The sequence below is a fragment of the Rana temporaria genome, chromosome 1, assembly GCF_905171775.1.
Source record: "Rana temporaria chromosome 1, aRanTem1.1, whole genome shotgun sequence".
Classification (NCBI taxonomy): Eukaryota; Metazoa; Chordata; class Amphibia; order Anura; family Ranidae; genus Rana; species Rana temporaria.
The window spans coordinates 468,359,862-468,385,686 of NC_053489.1; the positions used below are offsets into that span (position 1 = coordinate 468,359,862).

The following is a 25,825-nucleotide window of genomic DNA, read 5'->3' on the forward strand; positions in this document are numbered from 1 at the left end:
TGCATCTGGCAAACTAGTCACATATCATAAAGATAGGATGGCTCTATATGTATTATTCCCCATAAGATGTGACCTCCCTTGTAGTGTTGGAAAAGCATTGAGTGGGGCCTGTGTGATATAAAAGTATATGTGTGTGTCAGAGAGCTGTGCTTACCTGCAAGCCTCCAGGCGATGCTCCATTCAGTCTTCCTCCTCACGGCCTGCAAAGCAGGCAAAACGCTGACCTCCTCATGGTTGCAGGCTGCAGTTTGCTGGAGCAGAGAGGTCCCTTCCTCCCAACCCCACCCCCCCCCTGTCGGGAGGGGCATTTCCTGTTTGAGATTGCTGGGGGGGAAGGGCGGGTCAGTGGCTTAAGGAAGGGGCGGCCCTTCCTTGTTTGTTCCATATAGCTCATTCAATACTTTGGAACTGAGGAGGAAAGACCAGAACGGCAAGCACGGGGCGCCGAGGACACACAGTGGCCAGAAAGAATATTGCAGTCTTCAGAAAGACTGTTTTCAAGCCTAGGAATAGGCTGTTTCTTTTCCATCTCATAGTTTTTCTTGCAATACTACTCAGGGGGACAGAATGTTTTTTCTTTCCTAGATTTGAAAAAAAAAAAGAAAAAAAAAAGATTTTTTTTTGAAAAAAAAAAAAAAAAAAAAAGTGTCATCTAGAGGAGAGGAAGCATTTTTTTATCCCCCAAACAGGTGTTTGGGCATTTAACTATTTATAAGTCCCAGGTACCAATAAGTAGCAGGTGTACCTCGGTATTGTACCATGGCATCAAAAAACAAGGGTACAAGAGGTGGGGATTCCCCCAGAGAGTCTGAGGTCTCGGACAATGCTATGCCGCTGCTTTCCCCACAGGGAGCCTTGGGGCCATCGGGATCTGGGGCTGGAGCTGACGCGGGTCAGTCCAACCCTAAGATGGTCACGGAGGAGGTATTACTCACCTCTTTAAAAGAGATGCAGAAAAGCATGGGTAAAATGATAGCCGCAGCTATGCGGGGCAGTAAGCGGAATAGATCTCCGTCGCCCGAGCGCGGACCCTCAGAAGAGGAGGTCCTTTCCTCAGGGGAATTGGACGACCTCTTGGACAAGGACCAAGTAGGTTCAGGGATCGAGGATCCGGATACAGAGGAGTCTGGGGCAGTCTCCCTGAGGGAGAGCTGGTGGATTCAAGGATTGTCGGACTTGGTCCATAGGGCATTCAACTTGCCAGTACCAGATCTCCAGGTATCGACGGTTTCAGCTTTGGGCTCACTGAGGGCGCCTCAAAGCAATGCTGTGTTTCCGATCCATCCTCTATTAGAGGGAGTTTTGTTCCAAGATTGGAACAAGCCAGATAAGATCTTCTTACCACCTAAGAAGTTCTCTGTCCTATATCCTATGGAAGAAAAATTTTCCAAAAGATGGGCTACTCCTGCAGTGGACGCAGCCATCTCATGTGTTAACAAATCGTTAACATGCCCTGTAGAAAACATACAGGTGTTCAAGGATCCAGTTGATAAACGCTTGGAAGCACTACTTAAGAACTCCTTCACTACTGCAGGGGCAGTAGTACAGCCAGCTGTGGCTGCGATTGGGGTCGCTCAAGCATTATCGGATCAATTTAAGCAGATGCTTAAACTTATTCCTGCCCAGCAGGCAGAAGAATTTTCGGATGTCCCTAAGGCCATATGTTTTACGGTAGACGCAATCAAGGATTCTATCCAGCAAGCGTCACGTTTATCGTTATCCCTTATCCATATGAGAAGACTCTTATGGTTAAAAAGCTGGGAGGCTGAGCCCCCATGCAAGAAGCTCCTGGTAGGGTTCCCCTTCCATGGAGGACGACTCTTCGGAGAAGACCTAGATAAATACATTCAGACCATTTCAAACGGCAAGAGTACTCTCTTGCCAACTAAGAAGAAGGTTCAGGGGCCTGCGTTTAAACGACAGTATTCCCCTGGGCAGGGGCCCTCTAATGCCAAGCAGTATCGACGGCCTCCTGCAAAAGCAAACTTCGGCTTCAACAGCAAATCACAAGGACAGGCTGTTAGAGGCAAAAGGCAGTGGTTTCGCAAACCAGCAAAACCAGCCCCCAAGCCAACCTTATGAAGGGGCGCCCCCACCCACAAAGGTGGGGGGAAGGCTGCGACTCTTTTCAGAGATTTGGGAAGCCAGCATTCCCGACGAGTGGGTACGGTCTTCCGTGGCCACAGGCTACAAATTAGATTTCCTAAGGTTTCCTCCTCCTCATTTCCAGAAGTCGAGGATTCCAAACGATCCGGAAAAGGGAGCCGCATTAAGATCGGCATTAGATCATCTACTTTCCCAGGAAGTAATAGTAGAGGTACCAGTCCTGGAACAGGGGCTGGGTTTCTACTCCAACCTATTCATCATCCCAAAATCCAATGGAGATGTCAGGCCAATTTTGGACCTAAAGATGGTAAATGCATATCTAAAGATCCGCTCATTTCGGATGGAATCCGTGCGGTCAGCAGCTGCCACACTCCAGAAGGACGACTTCATGGCGTCCATAGACATAAAGGATGCCTACCTTCATGTTCCAATTTATCAGCCACATCAAAGATATCTACGCTTCATGGTGGCTTCGCGTCACTTCCAATTCGTGGCGCTTCCCTTCGGGTTGGCTACGGCCCCCCGGGTGTTCACGAAGGTCCTAGCTCCGATCCTAGCCAAGCTAAGGATCCAAGGGGTCACGATCCTAGCATACCTGGACGACCTCCTAGTCATAGACCACTCGTCTCCCGGCTTGGAGCGAGCAGTGGCCCTCACGGTCCAATACCTCGAGAGGTTCGGCTGGGTCCTAAATCGAGAAAAGTCAGCTTTCCAGCCCACAAGGCAGTTGGAATATCTCGGCATGAGATTAGACACAGAACAACAAGGAGTGTTCCTACCTCTGAGGAAGGTAAAAGCCATCAAGGAATTAATCCTACTGGTTCTAAGCACTCGCATCCTACAGGCAGCCATCCTGTCAGCATGGAGCAGAAAGCCACAGGCCTTGGATATCCCGTTGCCGCTCTTATCAAGAGTCCGACAAAGTCTGTGTTGGTGGTTAGACCCTCAGAATCTACTGAAGGGGAAGTCTTTCAGCCCAGTGGCTTGGAAGATAGTGACCACAGATGCCAGCCTGACGGGCTGGGGAGCAATTTTGGATGGTTGCACTCGCCAAGGTACTTGGGCAAAGCCAGAGAAGCAGTTGCCCATCAACATCTTGGAGCTCAGAGCTGCTCGACTAGCCCTCAGGGCTTGGACGTCAAAATTGCAGGGGTTCCCGGTGAGAATTCAATCAGACAATGCCACGGCCGTGGCATACATAAATCACCAAGGGGGAACCAGGAGTCAAGCCGCTCAGAGAGAGGTGAGCTTGATTCTCCTATGGGCAGAGGCGCATGTGCCCTGCATATCGGCAATATTCATTCCAGGAGTGGACAACTTTCAGGCGGACTTCTTAAGCCGCCAGACTCTATGGCCGGGGGAATGGTCTCTGCATCCACAAGTCTTTCAAGCACTCTGCCAAAGATGGGGAGTGCCGGACGTGGATATCATGGCATCGAGACTCAACAAGAAACTAGACAGGTTCATATCCCGCTCAAGGGATCCGATGGCCTGCGGAACCGATGCGTTGGTTTGCCCTTGGCATCAGTTCAAACTTCTTTATGCGTTTCCCCCGCTCCAGTTACTACCCCGCCTGCTGCGCAGGATCCGGGTGGAACACATACCAGTCATCCTGGTAGCTCCAGCATGGCCCAGAAGGGCATGGTACTCACTCATCCTAAAGATGGTAGTGGGAGACCCTTGGACTCTTCCTCTACGGCCAGACCTGCTATCGCAAGGTCCGATCCTCCACCCTGCCTTACGGCATCTAAATTTGACGGCCTGGAAGCTGAATCCCTGATTCTCAGGGGTAGAGGTCTGTCTCAGAAAGTAGTCTCTACCCTAATCAGAGCCAGGAAACCGGTCTCTAGGGTGATTTATTACAGGGTCTGGAAGGCCTATGTAGGCTGGTGTGAGTCCAAGCGATGGCTTTCTCGCAAATTTACCATCGATGGAGTATTAAGTTTTCTCCAGCTAGGAGTGGATAAAGGATTGGCATTAAGCACAATCAAAGGACAGATTTCTGCTCTGTCAGTGTGGTTTCAGCGGCCGCTGGCCACCCACTCGCTGGTTAAGACCTTCCTTCAAGGGGTCTTACGTATTAGACCTCCAGTTAAATCCCCGCTTTGTCCGTGGGATTTAAATCTTGTTCTGTCAAGTTTACAGAAACAACCGTTTGAGCCGTTGGCTGAAATTCCTTTGGTTCTACTGACAAGGAAGTTAGTATTTTTGGTTGCCATAGTTTCCGCAAGAAGAGTTTCGGAGCTAGCGGCCTTATCCTGTAAGGAACCATATCTTATTTTTCATAAGGACAGGGTCGTTCTCCGCCCTCATCCTTCCTACCGAAGGTCATATCCAGTTTTCATTTGAACCAGGATTTGGTATTACCATCCTTCTTCCCTAAACCTACTTCCAGAAAGGAAGGGTTGCTGCATACCTTGGATATTGTCAGGGCCATGAAGGCCTATCTTAAAGCTACAAAGAAGATCCGGAAAACAGATGTGCTGTTCATTCTACCGGATGGGCCCAAGAAGGGGCAGGCAGCTGCAAAGTCCACCATTTCTAGGTGGATTAAGCAATTAATCACTCAGGCCTACGGCTTGAAAGGGTTGCCTCCTCCAGTATCATTAAAGGCTCATTCTACTAGAGCCATGGGCGCCTCCTGGGCAGCACACCACCAGATCTCTATGGCTCAAGTTTGCAAGGCGGCAACCTGGTCTTCTGTCCACACGTTTACAAAATTCTACAAGTTGGACGTAAGAAGGAATACTGATACTGCCTTCGGGCAGGCAGTGCTGCAGGCTGCAGTTTGAGACCCTCGGATTCCGGGGGCTCCTCTTTTTTGAGTTAAATTTAAAATTTAAAATTATTTTTCTCAACTAAGTTGGATTTATTATGATTTGAGTATATCTCTAAATTAAATCCTTTTGTCTTGGAGATGTTCTCCCTCCCCTCATTGTAAGCATTGCTTTGGGACATCCCATATAGTAATGAATGCCGCTCTGTGTCCCGTGATGTACGATAAAGAAAAAGAGATTTTTAATACAGCTTACCTGTAAAATCTTTTTCTTGGAGTACATCACGGGACACAGAGCTCCCACCCCTCTTTTTTGAGGACCATTTTGGGAGGCATACTGCTTGCTACAAAACTGAGGTACTCCTCCTATGGGAGGGGGTTATATAGGGAGGGGCATTTCCTGTTTGAGATTGCCAGTGTCTACACCTGAAGGTACTCCATATAACCCATATAGTAATGAATGCCGCTCTGTGTCCCGTGATGTACTCCAAGAAAAAGATTTTACAGGTAAGCTGTATTAAAAATCTCTTTTTTTTTCATATGAAGCTGCTTCATATGAAAATGTTTGCTTACTTCTGTGAAACTTCAACTTCCTTGTGTTCACAAGTTGACCTTGTTTTTACATGGATGATTTGACTGTACAGACAGTTCCCAAGTCACAAACGGAGGGAGACAACAGGAAGTGAGAGGAAATCTACCCCTAGGAGGGAAAATTTCCCTTCTGAGGCCCCGTACACACGACAGAGTTTCTCGGCAGAATTCAGCCAGAAACTCGATCGGAGCTGGATTCTACCGAGAAACTCGGTCGTGTGTACATTTTTCAGCGAGGAAGCCGACGAGGAACTCGTCGGGCCGAAAAGAGAACATGTTCTCCATTTCCTCGTTGTTCAATGAGGAAAGTCGGCCCGCCGAGATCTCGGCGGCTTCCACACTGAACTCGACGTGTTTGGCACGTCGAGTTCCTCGGACGTGTGTACGGGGCCTAAGAGTTATCATGGGGGAAAAAAGTGTCTCCGCTGAAGCTTTATCACAAATTTTTGTTTCCACGACAACTCAAAATTTTCAAAATCCAATTGTCACAGGGACAAAAAGTTAGGTGAAATCTTTTGAACAGGGGCACAGACCGCAAAATAAATGTTACATGGGGTGGTAACCTTTCCCAATGCTATCCAAAAAAAAGTAAAAATTTTTTTTTTTTTTTGGGCTTAAATGTGTGGTGTGGCCACTAAGGTTGAACAGAAGTCGATCCACCAGCTGACTTCTGTTTCAACCGCCCTGTCGGTATTTTTTTCACTCAATCAGCACTGCTAACTATAGATTGCAATGCTGATCTGTGTGTTGTGACAGTAGAGAAGTTGTCCTGTTGTCAATGTACAACTCAGAGAGGAGAATTCCCCCGTCCACAACAAGAGTGTAGATGGAGGAATCGGGCCAGATCTTCTGTTCAACCCACTGGTTGAGTGATAAAGACGGACCTGTGTATGGCCAGCTTTGGTTGGTTTTTGGATAGTTTTTTTTATCGTTATTTTATATAGCCCTCGTCTTTGTCTTGGAGAGACAGTTCCTTTAATGTGAACTTTTATTAGTACAAGAAAGAAGGGGACATGCTCCAAAGGTTTAGATATGATAAGGTGCATATTAAAATACATGGATGAAAAAAAGGAATCTTGTAAGAATATTAAAAATGCGACTAAAACTAAAAAAACAGCATATCTTCCAACTTTCTGAGACTGGAAAGAGGGACACATAGCACAACGTTTGTAGGCAGATGGAACACCACTGGCATGCCCTCATTTGTGTGGTCCATAAAAAAATGAAGATGCAAAACAAATCTTACATCTACAACTTTTAATTTAAACCACCACATTTTCCTTTCCTAGCAAGAACAAATACAATCATTTAGAACTTGGATAAAAGGTTTAGTGCAGTAAAGAGAGATGAACTGGGGTAGCGTTTAGGTTAAAAAATTGGGACATTTGGGGGGGGTTGTAAATCAGAATCCGCTCTGCAGTGATGGTGAAAGTAGTTGTTAAATGAAAATCTACTAATATATAGGTGGATTCAGAAAGCCCGCCCTAACTTTGCCGTAGTGTATCGTGTTTACACTACGCCGCCGTAAGTTAGCGAGGCAAGTACATGATTCACAAAGTACTTGCCTGCTAAGTTACAGCGGCGTAGCGTAAATGCAAGCGTGCCTAATTCAAAATAGGCTGAGGGGGCGTGTTTTATGTTAATTTTGGTTGACCTGACGTGATTGACGTTTTTTTGGAACGGCGCATGCGCCGTCCGCCTACATATCCCAGTGTGCATTGCGGCAAAGTACGCCGCACGGTCCTATTGATTTAGACGTGGACGTAAATGACGTAAATCCCTATTTACGGACGATTTACGCAAACAACGTAAAATTTTCGAATTTCGACGCGGGAACAACGGCCATACTTAACATTACTATTCCAGCTATTTGATGGAATAACTTTAGGCCTGATAATGCTTTACGTAAATGGCGTATCTGTACTGCGTCGGCCGGGCGTACGTTCGTGAATAGGCGTATCTAGTGATTTACATATTCTACGCTGACCGCAATGGAAGCGCCACCTAGCGGTCAGCCTAAAAATTACACTTTAGGATACGACGGTGTAAGACACTTACGCCGCTCGTATCTGAGCCTAATTTAAGCGTATCTGGTTCACAGAATACGCTTAAATTAGCATCGGCGCAGATTCAGACTTAGGCTGGCGTATCTACTGATACGCCAGCCTAAGTCTTTCTGAATCTAGATAATAGACTAAAGATGACATTAACTGGGCAGACCTGGCTAACTGTTTAGTAAACTATTTAGACATTAAAATGATTTAAATCGGCAATATAAAATGTATTTAGTAGACATTGTATAAAAAGGCTGTACAATGTATACCTGTTCTCTGTGGAGCAATTGAATTATTTGTCATATTGATCACTGAATGGAACTGTACAAAAATGACAAATGATGGTGCTTTAATTCATACCTCAATTGTTACAATTACTTCTACATATTATACAGTTTCTGTACTATTGTAATGGTGCCATTGGTACTACATGAGTAATAATGTACAGTAAAAACGTGGTTTGAGAGCGTTTTGCAAGACAAGCAAAATGTAAAAAAAATATTTGACTTGATATACAAGCGATGTCTTGATGTACAAGTAGCGTCATGTCACAACCAGGGGCGGACTGACCATTCGGGCACTGCCCGAGGGCCCCGTGCCACTAGCCTCAGTAAAACCAGGGACTGTATGTAAAAATCTTTTTTTTTTTTATTTAAATCCCAAGATTATAGCTGCCCCGCTTCTCCAGTACCTTTTCAGTGTGTGTATGTATATTGTGTGTCTGTGAGTATACTGTACGTGTGTGTATACTGTGTGGCCCCATAATCTATTGCCTGGGGGGCCACAAAATCTCCTATTGCCCGGGGGCCTCATGAGTTGTCAGTCCGCCCCTGGTCACAACTGAGTATAAAAGAGAAGAGAGGCGCCTCTAAGTGTAGCAATATTGTTACATTTAACCACTTAAAGACCCCTTCACGCCGATATACGTCGGCAGAATGGCACGGCTGGGCACATCCACGTACCTGTTAAGCCCAGCCGTGGGGTCGCGCGTGCACGAGACCCAGTTCGAAGCTCCGTGACCCGATCACCGCCGGTGTCCCGCGATCGGTCCTCCGGAGCTGAAGAACAGGGAGAGGTGTGTGTAAACACACCTTCCCTGTTCTTCGTTGTGGCAGTGTCATTGATCGTCTGTTCCCTGTTATAGGGAAACACGATCAATAATGTCACACGTCCAGCCCCGCCCCCTACAGTTAGAAACACATATGAGGTCACACTTAACCCCTTTCAGCGCCCCCTTGTGGTTATCTCCCAAACTGCAATTGTCATTTTCACAGTAAACCATGCATTTTTATAGCATCTTTTGCTGTGAAAATGACAATGGTCCCAAAAATGTGTCAAAACTGTGCGATGTGTCCGCCATAATGTCGCGGTCACGAAAAAAATCGCTGATCGCCGCCATTAGTAGTAAAAAAATATTAATAAAAATGCAATAAAACTATCTCCTATTTTGTAAACGCTATACATTTTGCGCAAACCAATCGATAAACGCTTATTGCTTTTTTTTTTTTTAACAAAAATAGGTAGAAGAATACGTATCGGCCTAAACTGAGAAAAAAAATGTTTTTTTTTATCTTTTTTGTGGATATTTATTATAGCAAAAAGTAAAAAATATTGTTTTTTTTTTTTTTCAAAATTGTCGCTCTATTTTTGTTTATACCGCAAAAAATAAAAACCGCAGAGGTGATCGAATACCACCAAAAGAAAGCTCTATTTGTGGGGAAAAAAGGACGACAATTTTGTTTGGGAGCCACATCGCACGACCGCGCAATTGTCAGTTAAAGCGACGCAGTGCCGAATCGCAAAAACTGGCCGGGTCCTTTACCTGCATAAAGGTCCGGGTCCTAAGTGGTTAATGAAGGTTCAACATTTAGCAACATATTGCTACACTTAGAGGCGCCTCTCTTCTCTGTTATACTCTGTAGCTCCTGCTGGATTTTGCTTCTAATCCCCTTGTAGAGGCTTCCATTTGTGGATGGACATTTTATGGTTACACAACCTCATCGCATTGCTATAATCTTTGTTATGAGGACTATAAACAGAAGGACCTATGAATAAATGGTTGTGGAACGAATCATTTGAGTTTCCACTATTTAGTATGGGGAAATTTGCTTTGATATACAAGTGCTTTGGATTGCAAGCATGTTTCTGGAACTATTATGCTCGCAATCCAAGGTTTTACTGTATAGCCCTTGGCATCTTTTGGTGCATATCAGTCATGGTATCTGGTATACTTCTAGGTTATACTGGTTAATTTGTATTGTATTTTAAAATATTAAAACATGTAATAACAACACATGATGGATTGACCCGCGTGGTGTGGTTCTGTTTTTTTTTTTACAGGCTCAGGAGCCAATAAAGACCTTAGATCTTACAGAGTGCAGTGCAGTACAATTTGACTACTCACAGGAAAAAGTTAACTGTTTCTGGTATGTGTTGTCTTAAACCTATAACATCATGTCCACTGTTTCTGTATGAACAAGAAGGCCTTTAAGGCACAGTCGTATATATTTTTTTAATGGACCGTGTTAGCTTGGGGCGTTATGAAAATGAAAGGTGTTAGCCTAGGTTCACACTGCTGCGAATTCAAAATCGCGGTAAAATGTGCGATTTTACCACGATTTCGCGGCTGCGATTTTGCCGCGATTTCGGCCGCAATTTAATGTAAATCGCGGCCCAAAATCGCAAAAAGTAGTACAGGAACTACTTTTTGAAATCGCAGATGCGGCGTCGCACTGATTAGGACAGTGCCATTGCCGACAATTGCCGCCGATTTGAGATGCGATTTGACATGTCAAATCGCATCTCAAATCGTTCCAAATCGTACCCAGTGTGAACCAGGGCTCAAAATGCTATAACAGCCATACACAAGTGTTGATAACCTGACCATGTAATAACAGAATCGCTCCAGCTCATTGGTGAGCCTAACACTTCATGTCCAAGCTATTCTGTCATGTTAGCGCAGCCCATGGACATTTATTTGCCTTGGGGCATAATTCCTCCCACTGACCCCAACCATAGTGCACAATTTTCCCTCTGGACACCAAAGATAGGGCACAATTCTTCCAATAGATGCCAGTTATGGGGGATTATTCATCCCGCTAACATAAATGGTGTACTATTCCTTCCACAAACACTGACAATGGCACACTATTCCTTCCACAGATGCCAACAGTGGCACACTTTTCCTTCCACAGATGCCAACAATGGCACACTATTCCTTCCACAGATGCCAACAATGGGACACTATTCCTTCCACAGATGCCAACAATGGCACACTATTCCTTCCACAGATGCCAACAATGGCACACTATTCCTTGCACAGATGCCAACAGTGGGGCATTATTGCTCCCCCTACCAACCACAGGCCATTCTTAACTCCCATTGCTCATTATTGTTTACTTCTACAGAACACAGATTACAGGGTATTTTCTATTTCTACGGGGCACAGTCAAGCCTCCATAAGGTCTGAAGAGCAGGGAACTGGCCTTTTTTTTTAGGACATATGAGAAGCCCCAGGGCCTTTTTTCAGGGGGAACTCCGTTCCACCACCTCTGGCTCAGACCCTTTGGTGCCTGCTCACCACAATCACTTGTAAACACAGAAGTCTGGTTTCTGTGTTTACAAGTGACAGCTCTGCACTCTGTGTGTAACCCCCCTGAACTCTGTATTCTGTATGTAATGCAATCCTGATATTTAATGCCCCTTTAAGACCCTTCTACTGTTTGTGAAATCTGAACGGGGTCGTGGTTGAGTTCCTGCACCTATTTTCTGAGAAAAAAAGCTCTGAGAAGCCCTATGTTCGGGCAACAGTGGGAGCGGGCACAAACTTGCTATGGTGGTATAACAGAGTCCAATTTTTTGGGGGAACTTTGGGTGTTCTGGAAACTCAGTAGGTATAGAAATAACTGGAGGCTGCTTCTCTATGCTCCCCACAGCCACAATATAATGCTCGAATAGCTCACAAGAACAATATATCATGAGTACGTAAAAAAACATTATTATTTATATGGATCCAAAAATTAAATACAGTATTTTCCCATATCTATATAAAAAAGAAAGACTTTAAAGTGGTTGTAAACCCAAATAAAAAAAAAGGCAATGCATACTAGCTCATTATGTATTACTTCCCTCAGATCGAAGCCTCCGCAGCCGTCCTCATCTCCCCCTCCAGCCACCGACATCTCTCCCAGGGCTTACTTCCGGGTATCGCTGCTCTGGCACTGTGATTGGCATATGCGTGCGGGAGCCGCCAGTGCGCATGTGCCAATGACATTGGCACATACAGGGGATATCTCCTAAACCGTGGAGGTTTAGGAGATATTCTGGTTAGCTACAGGTAAGCCTTTAATATAGGCTTACCTTTAGCATAAAGTGGTTGTAAAGGATTTACAACCACTTTAAGAGAATTTAGGGTTCAAGGGCTTCTAAACATTAGGATCAAATTGTGTTTTGAATGTTTAAAGACAGTCCTAATGTTATGAATATTGTTTCTTCGCAGTTTGGTGTTCCCAGTGAGAACCTATTACCTCTGTGCAAAGACTGGAGCAGAAGCAGATGAATGGATAAGGATTTTAAGGTGGAAAATGGTATGCCTATTATACACTCATGGATCTTGGTGATACTGTAAAGCCCTGTACACAAAAGCCGAAATAAGCCAGTACAGTAGATACCAGCCAACCTCCAGCCCATCTGTATGGGTCCTTGTTTGACAGAAGCCAAACTCACGGAAGGCTTATGTCGAACAAGCTTGGAAAACCAACAGCCGATCGGCATCCAATCGGCACTCTCAGCCAATGACTGCAAACACTGACTGGTGTGTTCTGGAGGGGGCGGTCCCCCTGTCAGAACATGATTGCTCAGCGGGGAGATTGCTGTACTAAAATCACAGTGTTAGTACAGCGACCTCTTCCAGAGCTTACCGTGTATACCAGGCTTTTGCTATGGAAGCTGCTGATAAAAAATAAATATGACCTTGTTTAAAAAGTATATGCAAATAAACAGATCGCAGGGGAAGAAGGGAGTTTATTATATTGCAGGAAGTAACAAAGCAATGTAGCAATCTGATACAAAAGATCATAATCTGAAAATAAAAACTGGTCGGGCTGGATGGAGTTCAGGCAGAGTTGTAACAGGTTGAATACAAACAGAATCTAGTAGAAAGGTTGGGGTCATGAATGTAGTAGAGCTGGAAGAACTACAAGAATCATAGGTGTGAGTAAATTGAAACACTCCAAGGAAATAGGGGGAACAGTTTCCCAGTACATGGAAAAGACTTGTACTTGCTGACCGGTGAAGTCACACAGCTGAATGTGCTTCTGCTGCAATGTCACCAGCAGATTGGTGGCACACATAAGTGTCTCCAGCCAAGAAGTTGGACATCTGGGGCTAGATTCAGAGAGGAGATACGCCGTCGTATCTCTGAGTCCGGCCGGTCGTATCTATGCGCCTGATTCATAGAATCAGTTACGCATAGATTTCCCTAAGATCCGACCGGCGTAAGTGTTTTACACCGTCGTATCTTAGGCTGCATATTTACGATGGCCGCTAGGTAGCGCTTCTGTATAGTTAAGCGAGGAATATGCAAATGAGCTAGATACGCCGATTCAGAAACGTACGTCCGGCCGGCGCATTTTTTTACGTCGTTTACGTTAGGCTTTTTTCGGCGTATAGTTACCACTGCTATATAAGGCGTATCCTATGTTAAGTATAGGCGTCGTTCCCGCGTCGAGTTTTGAAAATTTTACGTCGTTTGCGCAAGTTTTTTCGCGAATAGGGATGTACGTAATTGGTTCACGTCGAAAGCAATGACGTTTTGCGGCGGATTTTCGAGCATGCGCACTGGGATATTTTCACGAACGGCGCATGCGCCGTTCGTAAAGGACGTCAAATACGCGGGGTCACAGTTAATATCCATAAAACACACCCACATCATTCACATTTGAATTAAGCGGGCTTACGCCGACACAGATACGTTACGCCGCCGTAACTAAGGGCGCAAGTTCTTGCTGAATACAGAACTTGCGCCCTAAATTACGGTGGTGTAACGTATCTGAGATACGTTACGCCGGGCATAAAGATAGACGAGTCTATCTGAATCTAGCTGCTTGAAAAGTAGCAGCCATGTGGAGAGAGGATCAGGAGTGTCTGGTCGAACCTTACAAGCAAACGGCAGGGAAATCCCCAACACAGTGCAGGTTTTACAGGTTAATAGAAGCCGGTATATGACTGATGAAAAGAGTAGATCATGACCAGCAGTGACACGAAAAGATGGCGATACACAGGCACCAATCACAGGGTGAAAAGAGCAGATCATATTGTAGTCTATGAAGTCCACTACTTATGTTGGCAGTAACACTTTTTTGTTAGGCGTTTGGAGGGAGTTTTTTTCATAATTGCATAAATGCACTCTTGATTTTTTACTGCTACTCACCAGAATACATAAAGTAACTGTGGATTTCACGTATAACTAAAGGCAAAACCTTTTTTGTTAGTGTGGATAGAGCGGAAAGGGATTGGAAGGCTTGTCCGTTTTTTTGCTGTCTGTGCCCCCACTTAATCCCCGGACCATATTGCTGCCCAAAGACCAGAGCACTTTTTGCGATTCGGGACTGCGCCGTTTTAACTGACAATTGCGCGGTCGTGCGACGTGGCTCCCAAACAAAATTGGCGTCCTTTTTTCCCCACAAATAGAGCTTTCTTTTGGTGGTATTTGATCACCTCTGTGGTTTTTTTTTTTGCGCTATAAACAAAAATAGAGCGACAATTTTGAAAAAAATGAATATTATTTACTTTATGCTGTAATAAATATCCCCCAAAAATATATAAAAAATATTCCTCAGTTTAGGACAATATGTATTCTTCTACATATTTTTCGTAAAAAAAAATCGCAATAAGCGTTTATTGATTGGTTTGCGCAAAAGTTATAGCGTTTACAAAATAGGGGGTATTTTTATTAATATATTTTTTTTACTAGTAATGGCGGCGATCAGCGATTTTTTTTCGGTACTGCGACATTATGGCGGACACTTCGGACACATTTTTGGGACCATTGGCATTTTTATAGCGATCAGTGCTATAAAAATGCATTGGATTACTATAAAAATGCCACTGGCAGTGAAGGGGTTAACACTAGGGGGCGGGGAAGGGGTTAAGTATGTCCCTGGGTGTGTTCTTACTGTGGGGGGGGGTGGCCTCACTAGGGGAAACACTGATCCTCTGTTCATACATTGTATGAACAGAAGATCAGCATTTCCCCCCTGACAGGACCGGGAGCTGTGTGTTTACACACACAGCTCCCGGTCCCCGCTCTGTAACGAGCAATCGCGAGTGCCCGGCGGCGATCGCGCCCGTCGGGCACCCGCACGGGAGTCGCAGACGACAGGAGAGCCGACCTGCCGCCGTAGAATGACGGCGGCTGGTCGGCAAGTAGTTAAGGAGATTCATCCTCCCTATTTGTCCTCTTTACCATTATCATTGAAAGTAAAATAAAACCCCAAATTTTGGGTTGTCCCCAGAAAAGTAAAAGAGGGAAAATCTTCCAATGGGGACACTAGTTCTGGTGACCTGGAGGGCCCCAAAAGAATTCCCTTAAATATTATGTAAACCCAACATTTCACTTTTCGAATATGTGCTGCTGTGCCATGTACTTGTATGAAAACAAGTATCCTGTTCTCTTTGCATTGCTTCCGTTGTGTGAAATCCCTGGTGTTCCAGACAGACGCTCTGGGTTCCTATTAAAAACTAACCATGCTAGGCATGAGAACATATTGTGGTCAGTTCTCTAGCTGTACTGGGAACTCAGCCTGCTCTTATCCAATGATCTGACTTGGCCCGACACTCCCACACACACACTTTCACTGGGAAGCTCAGTGTACTGTTGTTTCTCCTCCCTCCCCCAGCTCTTATCCAGCTGAGAACAGTGGCCCAGATTCAAGAAGCAATTGCGCCCGTGTAACCATAAGTTACACGGCGCAATTGCTTACTTGCTCCGGTGTAACGAGTGCTCCTGATTCAGGAACCTCGTTACACCGACTGCAGCCTAAAATCTGCGCGGCATAAGGCACTTATGCCTCGCAGATTTTAGGCTGCATTCTTGTGCTTGCCGCTAGGGGGCGCTCCCATTGTGATCAGCGTGTAGTATGCAAATTGCATACTACCAACTGATTCACAAACTTGCGCGGCCCCCGTGCAAGCCAGGTACGGAGTTTCCGTACGGCAACTTTAGCGCAAGGCTGCCCTTTCTAATAGCAGGGGCAGCCAATGCTAAAGTATAGCCGGCCTTCCCGCGCCGTGAAATTTGAATTTCACGGCGTTTGCGTAAGTGCTTTGTGAATTTGTGAATGGCGCTGGACGCCATTCACGTTCACTTTGAAGCAAATGACGTCCTTGCGACGTCATTTGCCGCAATGCACGTCGGGAAAGTTTCCCGACGGAGCATGCGCTGTACGCTCGGCGCGGGAGCGCGCCTAATTTAAATGATTCCCGCCCCCGGCGGGATCATTTAACTTGCGCGCGCTTACGCCGGGCAAATTTGCCGGCGCGCCCTCGCAGTTCACGGAGCTACTGCTCCGTGAATCGAGGGCAGCGCAAAATATTTGCGGGGGCGCAGGGCAAAAATCGTTGCCCTGCTCCCCCGCAAATATCGCGCAAGCTATGCTGAATCTGGGCCACTGGGAATGTGATCGCTTATTTTAAAAAAAGGGAAGAAAGGTATTTATAATGTGTTTTTATCTCTATTTTAACCACTTCATCTCTGCAAGGATTTACCCCCTTAATCACCAGGCCATTTTTTGCGATATGGCACTGCATCGCCTTTAACTGACAATTGCGCGGTTGTGCGACATTGTACCCAAACAAAATTGATGTCCTTTTTTTCCCAACAAATGGAGCTATCTTTTGGTGGTATTTGATCACCGCTGCAGTTTTTTTTTTTTGCGCCATAAACAATAACTGACAATTTTGAAAAAAAAAAAAAAAAAACAACAACGTTGTTTACTTTCTGCTATAATGCATATCCAAAAAGAAAAATATTAAAAAACAAATTAACCAGTTCAGGCCAATTATTCTTCTATGTATTTTTGGTAAAAACAAATCGCAATAAGCGTTTATTGATTTGTTTGCGCAAAAGTTATAGGGGCAGATCCTCAAAGAAATTACGCGGCGTATCTGTTGATACGCCGCGTAATTTCAAATTTTGTGCGTCGTATCTTTGTTTTGGTATCCCCAAAACAAGATACGACGGCATCTGTGTTAGATCCGACAGGCGTACGTCTTCGTACGCCTTCGGGTCATAGATGAAATTTTTCGGCTTCCGCTAGGTGGCGTTCGCGACGTAATCCGCGTCGAATATGCAAATTGGCTATTTCCGACGATCCACGAACGTACGAGCGGCCGTCGCATTTTTTTACGTTGTTTCCGTTCGGCTTTTTTCGGCGTATAGTTAAAGCTGCTATATGGTGTCGTACTCAATGTTAAGTATGGCCGTCGTTCCCGCGTCTAATTTTGAAAATTTTACGTCGTTTGCGTAAGTTGTCCGTGAATGGGGCTGGCCGCCATTTACGTTCACGTTGAAAATAATGATGTCCTTGCGACGTCATTTGGAGCAATGCACGCCGGAAAATTTTAGGGACGGCGCATGCGCAGTTCGTTCGGCACGGGGACGCGCTTTATTTAAATGAAACACGCCCCCTACCCGCCCAATTTGAATTCCGCGCCCTTACGCCGCGTGAGATACACTACGCCGCTGTAACTTACGGCGCAAATTCGTTGAGGATTCAAACCAACTCAAAGTAAGTTACAGCGCCGTAGCGTATCTGACATCTGCGCTGGGCGCAGCGTAGGTATGTGAATCTACCCCATAGTGTCTACAAACTATGGGATAGATTTATGGACTTTTAATTTTCTTTCATTGTTGTTACTGTTAATGGTGGCGATTTGCGTTATTTATTTTTTGTGGGACATTGCGGAGGACAAATCTGACCCCAAGTGACACCAATACAGTAATCGGTGCAACAAAAAAAAAATGCACTGATCAATGTATAAATGACACTGGCAGGGAAGAGGTTAACTATGTTCCCTAGGTGTGTTCTAAATGTGTGGATGATGGGCTTACTGGGACAACAGAGATCGCTGTTCATGATCACTGAATTGTCCCCTGCCAAAATGGGTATCTGCCTTGATTATAAAGGCAGATCCCGGTTCTGCCTATGAGGTACTGCTATATCTAATGCACGGTTCGCGTCGCCCTGCTGCAGTTAATGTGCGGTGGGGAGTCCGGAAGTGGTTAAACTGAATGGGTTATTTTACAAGGTGATCGTTTACAATCACTTTTAATTTTCAGGGATTTCCTCTCGCTTCCTGTTTGGCTATGGCACAGGAAGTGAAGGGAACTCTCCGCCATGGGACGCAGCGGATGGGAAAAAAATAATCTGACAGGGTTATTACCCTCCCTTGCTCTATTCAAACTGGAAAAAAGTTTTGCCTAGAGTTTTAATTTCATTATCTAATATTTGTTTTTTCTTTTGTTCACAGTCTCAAATAAGAAGACAGACAACTCGCAGATGAAGGATACCACAGACCTAAAGCTCCATTGATCAATGAGGACCAAACCCAGAATGGCGGAGCCCAAGCTTAAACCCAACTGGACTCCTGGCAATATAAACTGACACAGACCCTTTAAAACCATAAAATAAGGAATATTTCCCCTAGTTTATGGTTCATATATGCGTGTTGGAAGCTGGTTGGCATCCAGTGGCCTCTATTTTAGCCGGTAGTACATTTGGCCAGGAGAGCTCTAGGGATGAATTGCAGTGTCATTCATTCATGTTGTAGGCAAAGCGATGCCATTTAACTACAATCCACAGCCAATTGTGGTGTAAGAAATGCAGAGCTAGATTGTGGTGCTGGTTTGCTACAGGTCAGAACTACGTGGGATGTTACACATATTTAAAAGAGCTTTGTACGTTAGCAGTGCCCAACTGCTAGTTTTTAATCTATTTTATTTTACTGTGAATAGAGGTTGATGATTGAAGTTGTTTGTTCTCTGTAGAATCTTTTACCCCCGTGATATTCCATTACTGTTATCTTACCCAGTGCATTGTTTACAAGTTATTGTACAAAAGAAAAGGCTGACAACCCATGGAAGAAAAATAAAATATGTATATACTTTTTCATATACCTAATTATAGTGGTTTACTTTGGGAACAGTTTGAAGGATTGAAAAGGAAACGCAATTACATAATGGGATTGATGTTCTAAGTTAAAGAGGTGGTTCACCCACAATAACAACATTTTAGCATTAAATTAAGCATAGTAGCGCGAGCTACAGTATTCCTTTATTTATTTTTTTTGCCCCGTACTCACTGTGTAATCCTATAGTGAAGATTCCGACTCCGCGCGGGGAATGGGCGTTCCTATCTAGAGGGAAGATGATTGACGGCCGGCTATGGCTCGTCACGCTCCCCGAAGATAGTCGGAGTAGGTCTCGGCTCTTCACGGCGCTATACGGCGCCTGCGCACAGACTATGCGCAGGCGCCGTGAAGAGCCAAGTCCTATTTCGGCTATTTCCGGAGAAGCGTGACGTGCCAGAGCCGGAATCTTCACTATAGGATTACACAGTGAGTACGGGGCAAAAAAAATAAATAAAGGCATACTGTAGCTCGCGCTACTATGCTTAATTTAATGCTAGAAAAAAAAAAAAATTATAGGGTGAACCCCCTCTTTAGGCAAGCAAAATCTGATGCTGCCCATAGATGGATCGGAATTGAGACAGTTCAGCAGGGACAGACCAAATTTCGATCCATATGTGGCCGCTCCCACTCGCCAGAAGTTGCTCTAACTATTGACTTCCATAACTTGGACTTTTTCTCGTTCAGTGGCTGCAGCCACTGATCAATGTACTCTGACAGTAGAGAGTCCCCGCGGTCAGAACAGTTTGGGGTTTATTTACTAAAACTGGAGAGTGCAAAATCTGGTGTAGCTCTGCATAGAAACCAATAGGCTTCTATTTTTTTTAACAAGCTGAAATTAGAAGTGGATTGGCTACCATACACAGTTGCAGCAGATTTTGCTCTCTCCAGTTTTAGTAAATCAACCCCACTGTCTCAATGAAGCAGGTTCCTCTATCGATTTGCTTTTTTTCATTCAGCCCCCTGGAGCGATGCATCTACGACCAGCCTAAGCTTCCCCCTAGGAGTCTGACTTCCAAGTGTCTCTCTCTATCAGCTCCCCTCCTTCTCAGCACCTCCCTGACAGGTCTCTCCCCGTCAGGAAGCCTGGAATCTATGGCCAGTCTTAGCTTGCCCCTATGTGCCTGACCTTCAAGTGTCCCATGTGTCCATCCCTGTCGGGTCTATCTCTCCCAGTTACTTCCATTCACTGTCATAGAGGAAGCTCCGATTGGTTCAAACTGCACAATCAGCTTTCTCATTAAAGAAATTGGATGGTAACTCAAGAACCCTTTATGGGATGACTGTCCAATATTCCTATATACCGGTAATTAAAATCTCCCATTGCTATTTGAAACCATGAAGTCCAGTACTTTGAAGATCTCCAAGTTTGTTAAATGTTATCTTCTGACATCACACGTGGACATTTGGATAAACAATTAGCCAGCTTGGAATACCACAAGTCATATCCTCTTCATGGAGACACCACTGGCTTCACTTGCACCCTGACAACAAAGGGGTGATCCTAATTATAATGCATAACAATTTGCTTTAGCATACTAACAAAGGCAAACATTGAAAAGACCCGTTCTCTTGAGAGACAGTTGTTAGTCTTGTTAATAAAACAGTCTTATCTACATAAACTTTTGACTAGTTATGTTTCTAGGTATCTCTCAAGTTATTTTTACATATCATATTGATCACCTATAATATTATATATATTGACTTATGAGGGGCCTGAGGTCACCACCAGCAGTTTGTAAAAGTAAGGCCCTGTACACACGGTCGGATTTTCCGATGGGATAAAATCCAATAGAATTTTCCATCGGAATTCCGTTCAAGCTGTCTTGCATACACACTGTCAGACCAAATTCCGACCATCCAAAGCGCGGTGACGTAAAACACTACGACGAGCCGAGAAAAATTAAGTTCAATACTTCATTTTTATATATTTTTATATGCATTTTTATTTATATTTGCACATAATTGTGTTAGTGGAGCGGAATTTCACTGTTTCGCTCTCTTTTGAGGAGAGCGGCCGTGGAACGCACAAGCCGCCGCACAATTACTCCACACACGGATAGCATACAGTTTTTATCGGAACTGATTCTATCTTGCTCGCAGCAAGTTTTTTTTTTTATCTATTTTTATTAAATTAGTTGGTTATTTTTACTACACTATGCAGGCCTCCGTTCTCTTCTTTTTCTCCTTTTGATTGGCCTACATATTTTTTTACCTCTGCTCCGGAACACACACCCCCGGTGGAAGCTGCCTGCCGGTGGATCGCCCACAAGCTGAGGTATAACATCACCCCACTGAATCGAGCCCAACACCCCTGCTGGGGAAATCAATCTGGTGAGTGGGGATCCTATAAGGGGGGAGCACAGAAGTCACAGAAATGAAGATTGAAGACCAGGAATAATTAATTCACCAAGTCACTTTATTCATATTTAACCTCTGCACATGAACTCATTGCTAATAGGACTATTAGCACCAGCTTATTGGTCTTTTTAGAATACAGGCCATCCAGGAAATTTTTTTATCACATACATATTTTTTGTTTTGTGCATAAGGATTATTGCACACTCAGATTTATTACATATTTTTGCATTACTTCACTATATTTATTCCTAATTTATTTAATCACATTGTACTTGCATCAGGCACCTATTTATATTTGCATATATTTATCTATCAATTTATCTATTCACATTGGATTTGCATCAGGTATCACATGCAATATTAACATAGCCATTTTCCCTCATACATGGGATCCTATGAGTCACATATATTTTACTCCTTAGTTGCCATGTACCAATTGGAATTGGAACATCACACCTTTATCACCCCTAGGGGGAGTCTTCATCTTCAGCACAGGGACCTTAATATCCTTATCCTTCCTGGCTAATCATTATCAGGGTCTACTTCTGATGGCTTTCAGGGTAACTCCTTTCATGAGCTTACCAACAGAGGTCACCCGACATTTGTTTATATATCTCACACCCCAATTCACAGGGTAGTGTGTTTTTTGCTCCAGGAGATTTTATCGAGGCTGGGTTGGATTATATACTAGTATTTTGAGCAGCGCCACCACCCCTTCTCTCCTTCATTTTTTATTTCCTACCATACCTCCTTGTGAGGTTTGTTATAGGGGGGGTAGCAGCTACCTTGCCTACACTTTAGCGCGGAATACGTTATATTTTCAATACTGAAAATCTGTCCTCTTCATTGACCAGACTACCCCAGAACCCCTCACTCTGCATGGGTGAGAATCCCTGAGTACTCAACAATGTCTGCAAACTATAGGGGGTTATTTACTAAAGGAAAATCCACTTAGAACTACAAGTGCATTTGAAATTGCACTTGGAAGTGCAGTGACTGTAAATCTGAGGGGAAGGTCTGCTGATTTTATTATCCAATCATGTGCAAGCTAAAATGCTGTTTTTTATTTTCCTTGCATGTCCCCCTCAGATCTACAGCGATTGCACTTCCAAGTGCAATTTCAAATGCACGTTGCACTTGTAGTGCTTAGCAAATTAAGTGCTTAGCAAATCTAAGACATTTTTTAAACTTCAATCATCACTGGCACGCCCAGACAGAAATGTAATAGTTTATGCTACAGTCACTTTTTCAGAGAGGGAGAGTTCTTTAATTTCTAGATCAGAGTTTCTCAGCCTTTTTACCTTGGATGAACTCTTGGGCAAAAAGTTTTTGATCTCATGGAACCCCTGAAATGTTCACATCTACAGCTCAAGGAGCATTAAATAATAGAATCAATATTAAAATGTACCAAACTCATGTGAAACTTACGCTGGCTTTTTTCTGCATAGATGCTTACTTCAGGGTCCAACTTGAGATAAACAGTGTACTGTATATGGGGTCAGTAGGGCACAGTACATGGGAGCAGGGCACATAAGAGAGCACATTACACTAACAGCAGTTTCCTTCATATGCAGAGCAACACAGGGAAGCGGCAATATTGAGTCCTCTTGTAGTACGCTGTTCTTCGCCGGCCTCTCCCCAGGTGATTTCACATACAATTGGGTTGGACAGGAGGGAACCGGCAGGGAGCAACAGGCCACAGTTGGGACCATCACAGTTGCTTCCCTGCCTAGCTCTGCATCTGTTGATAGAGGTGATGTGATTTACCTGTCAGCTGCCGGCGACTGACTGGTAGTTTACAGCATAATCTCTGGGGACTTACAACAGAACCCTGGTTGAGAAACCCTGACTTAAGAGTATTCACCTTAATGATTTTATTATTATTTGTTTTAAAAAAGGTGACAAATACTAAAACACAAAAGGTATTACAAAAACAGGGGGGCATTGGCTGTTTTGCAGCTCAGCACACAATGGACTTTGCCCATCTCTAATCTATCCAGGGTGACCACTTGGATTATGACCATAACAGAGTCCAGGGGAGATCCTCCTCCGATTCCCATAGGACCCTGATGCACAGATGATTTTTTTCAGTTTTGATGGTAATCAAGGATATCTTGTACCAAGGTAAAATCAGTTTGTAAGGTCTCCATCTCTTGTTCATGCTCTTCAATATACAATATTTAAAAAAAAATGCAGCACTATCTTTATAAATGGTAATGTATGAAAAAAATCACTCAAATATTAAGACCCATACACCTGGATCCAAAATTTTAGCAAACAAGGTTACAGCCCATAAAAAAACAAAAACAAATATTATATGCTAAAAAAAACATGGTGCAGATATTCACAGGATCCCGATTATGATACGATCAGTCCAAACACTCATATAGAAAGTGATCCTCAGGTGGTGAATAATTTGGTAGAAATGGCCTCCACCAACACTGCCACTTCAATCTTTTAAACCCTTACCAGACAAATTTGGCTGCCTCACTTAGGTAGCTAGTCTCCAGATGTAACATCCACGATCCAGTGCAGCTGCACCAAGTATTGCACTTATATTCAGAAGATCGGTAAACGGCATATACAAAACCACTGAGGTGGCTAGCCAGCAAGATGGCAATGGTCCAAGCCGGAAACATAAGGAAGTCATACGCCATGGCTGCAACCTACGTGTTTTGTCACCAGAAGGACCTAGTCAGTAGTTGTGAACGCTCTCATAAATGTTTGATATTCACAGCATCTTTAAAGCAGTTTGTGGCATTAAATATCAATGGCTGACCCTTCTCTTCTGGTTTTTATAAAGGTATTTTTTTTTTTAATTTTGTATAGAGCAGGGAATCGCTTTGTCCCATTGGGGAGATTCACATTCACTTCCTGTCCTGTAGACCCTTTTCCAATGTTTGTCAGGAGTTTTTTTTTTTCTAGTGTCAATATTGGAAGATTTCACCTTCTTTTCCTGTTCAAAATTGTGAATTTTCCTCAGAGACATTGAGTTTTGACTTTAGATACCTTTTTAAAGGATTACTAATGCTTTTAAAGTGATTGTAATTTAAAATAAATAAAACTTTACAAACAAAAATACTTACCTCCATTGTGCAGTTCGTTTTGCACAGAGTAGCGCTGATCCTCCTGTTCTGAGGTCCCTCAGTGGCTGTCCCGGCTCCTCCCCGCAATAACTAACCCCCTCTGGGAAGCAATCTCCCGATGGGGGTTACCTTGCGGGCGCGATTCCTGTCATACACTAGAGTGTATGACTAGGTCCCCCCCTTCAGCCACATCATTGGATTTGATTGACAGCAGCGGGAGCCAATGGCTGCGCTGCCATCAATCTATCCAATCAACACAGAGACTTCATGGAGAAGAGGACCCCGAGGGATGCGCACAGCAGGTGAACGGGCTTAGGTAAGTAAAACGGGGGGACCCCGTGACAGCGAGGCTTTTTTTCACCTTAATGCATTAAGGTGAAAAAAAACAAACCTTTACAACCCCTTTAATGATTTTTCAGAGGGCAATTACTAAGAAATTAGTAGTGCTTAGTCTCTGAAAATGTGTGTGCTAACATCTGAGTGGTAGCCTTAAGTTTTTAATATGTCCAAGGTAAGTAAAGAAGTGTGAACAAAGCTGCCCCATGCATTTGATACTCAGGAGGGTATTGATCATTTGGGACAGCTGTTTGCTTCAAACACAAAGTTCATGTATGAGCGAGTTCATATTACCGCTGCTGCATAGTGCAGTTTCTGGGATGCTTGTTTTACATACATTACCATTCCGTGGGTGTGTAGGTATATATGTATGTATGGAGATGTGAATGTATTTGTACTATTAGGAGGGTTGGATTACACCTTGGAGCTGCAAAGTTGGAGCAATGTGACACTATATTTGCACTCTGCTACTATAGTGGATAGAGGGAGAGTGCTGCAATCATGAGATAATCCGCCTCATGAGAAGTAAAGACACTACAGAGGCTAGATTGGATTGTGAAGAGGCTTATTGAATTGTTACTACTCTGGCAGTTTGGGAAGTGCTGGCTTTCATTTTGTTTGTTTGATTGCAACACTTGTAATAGTGTATTTGCTGGTTGCATTCCAGATGGAGAGAGAAAATTACCATCAGTTTATTACATACATCGCCATTTATTACTATAGAAGAGGGATTTGCTGAAAACCACACCAAATGCTGCAAGCAGGATTTTCAGGAGCACCAAAGTGCAGAGGTTTGAAAAAACCTATTCAGGGCAAGATGACAGTTCTTTTTAAAAGAACCCCCCCTCCATCACCTACTGATACATTCTCCAAGCTCCCTTGTGCCTCTAAATGCCATGTAAGCTTCATGTTTGATGGTGTCAGAGCTTACACAGAGTTAATGACTTCCTCCACTTCCAAGTGGCAGTGTTCTAATAGCCGCGCTCAGGCCTTGTGTAATGCATCCTATAAGGAAGGGGGGGGGGGGGGTGGGGCTGCCGCTTAGAGGAGAAGTCCAGCTAAAGCTTGTTTGCCTGGGCTTCTCCTATGGATCACAAGAGTGCAATTCGTATTTCACTCCTGTGACCCGTTTTCAGCAGACAGCAGCCCGCTCTCTGCCGACGACATGTATATCAGTATCATATCAGTGCATCCACCTAAATAAGTATGATGGAGGGAAAATAAAAAGAAAACCATACTTCTCTTTTAACTGTCAGGACCAGATATTTTCTGATGTACTCAATAGAGCAACAGAGCTGTTGGGGAGTGCTTTGAAAGTGAATATCAGC

At 44.1% G+C, this 25,825-nt stretch overlaps 1 protein-coding gene across 2 annotated transcripts in view; it reads left to right on the forward strand.

The window, feature by feature from the left end:
* Positions 1-18,704, forward strand: part of DAPP1 (dual adaptor of phosphotyrosine and 3-phosphoinositides 1) — a 149,488-nt gene extending 130,784 nt beyond the window's left edge. For both annotated transcript variants that reach the window (XM_040328508.1, XM_040328501.1), the window contains exons 7-9: positions 9,868-9,953; positions 12,026-12,113; positions 18,058-18,704. In XM_040328508.1, coding sequence (XP_040184442.1) covers positions 9,868-9,953; positions 12,026-12,113; positions 18,058-18,090 — 207 coding nt within the window. In that variant the 3' untranslated portion in view covers positions 18,091-18,704. The remainder of the gene's footprint in view (positions 1-9,867; positions 9,954-12,025; positions 12,114-18,057) is intronic.
* Positions 18,705-25,825: the final 7,121 nt, after the last annotated feature.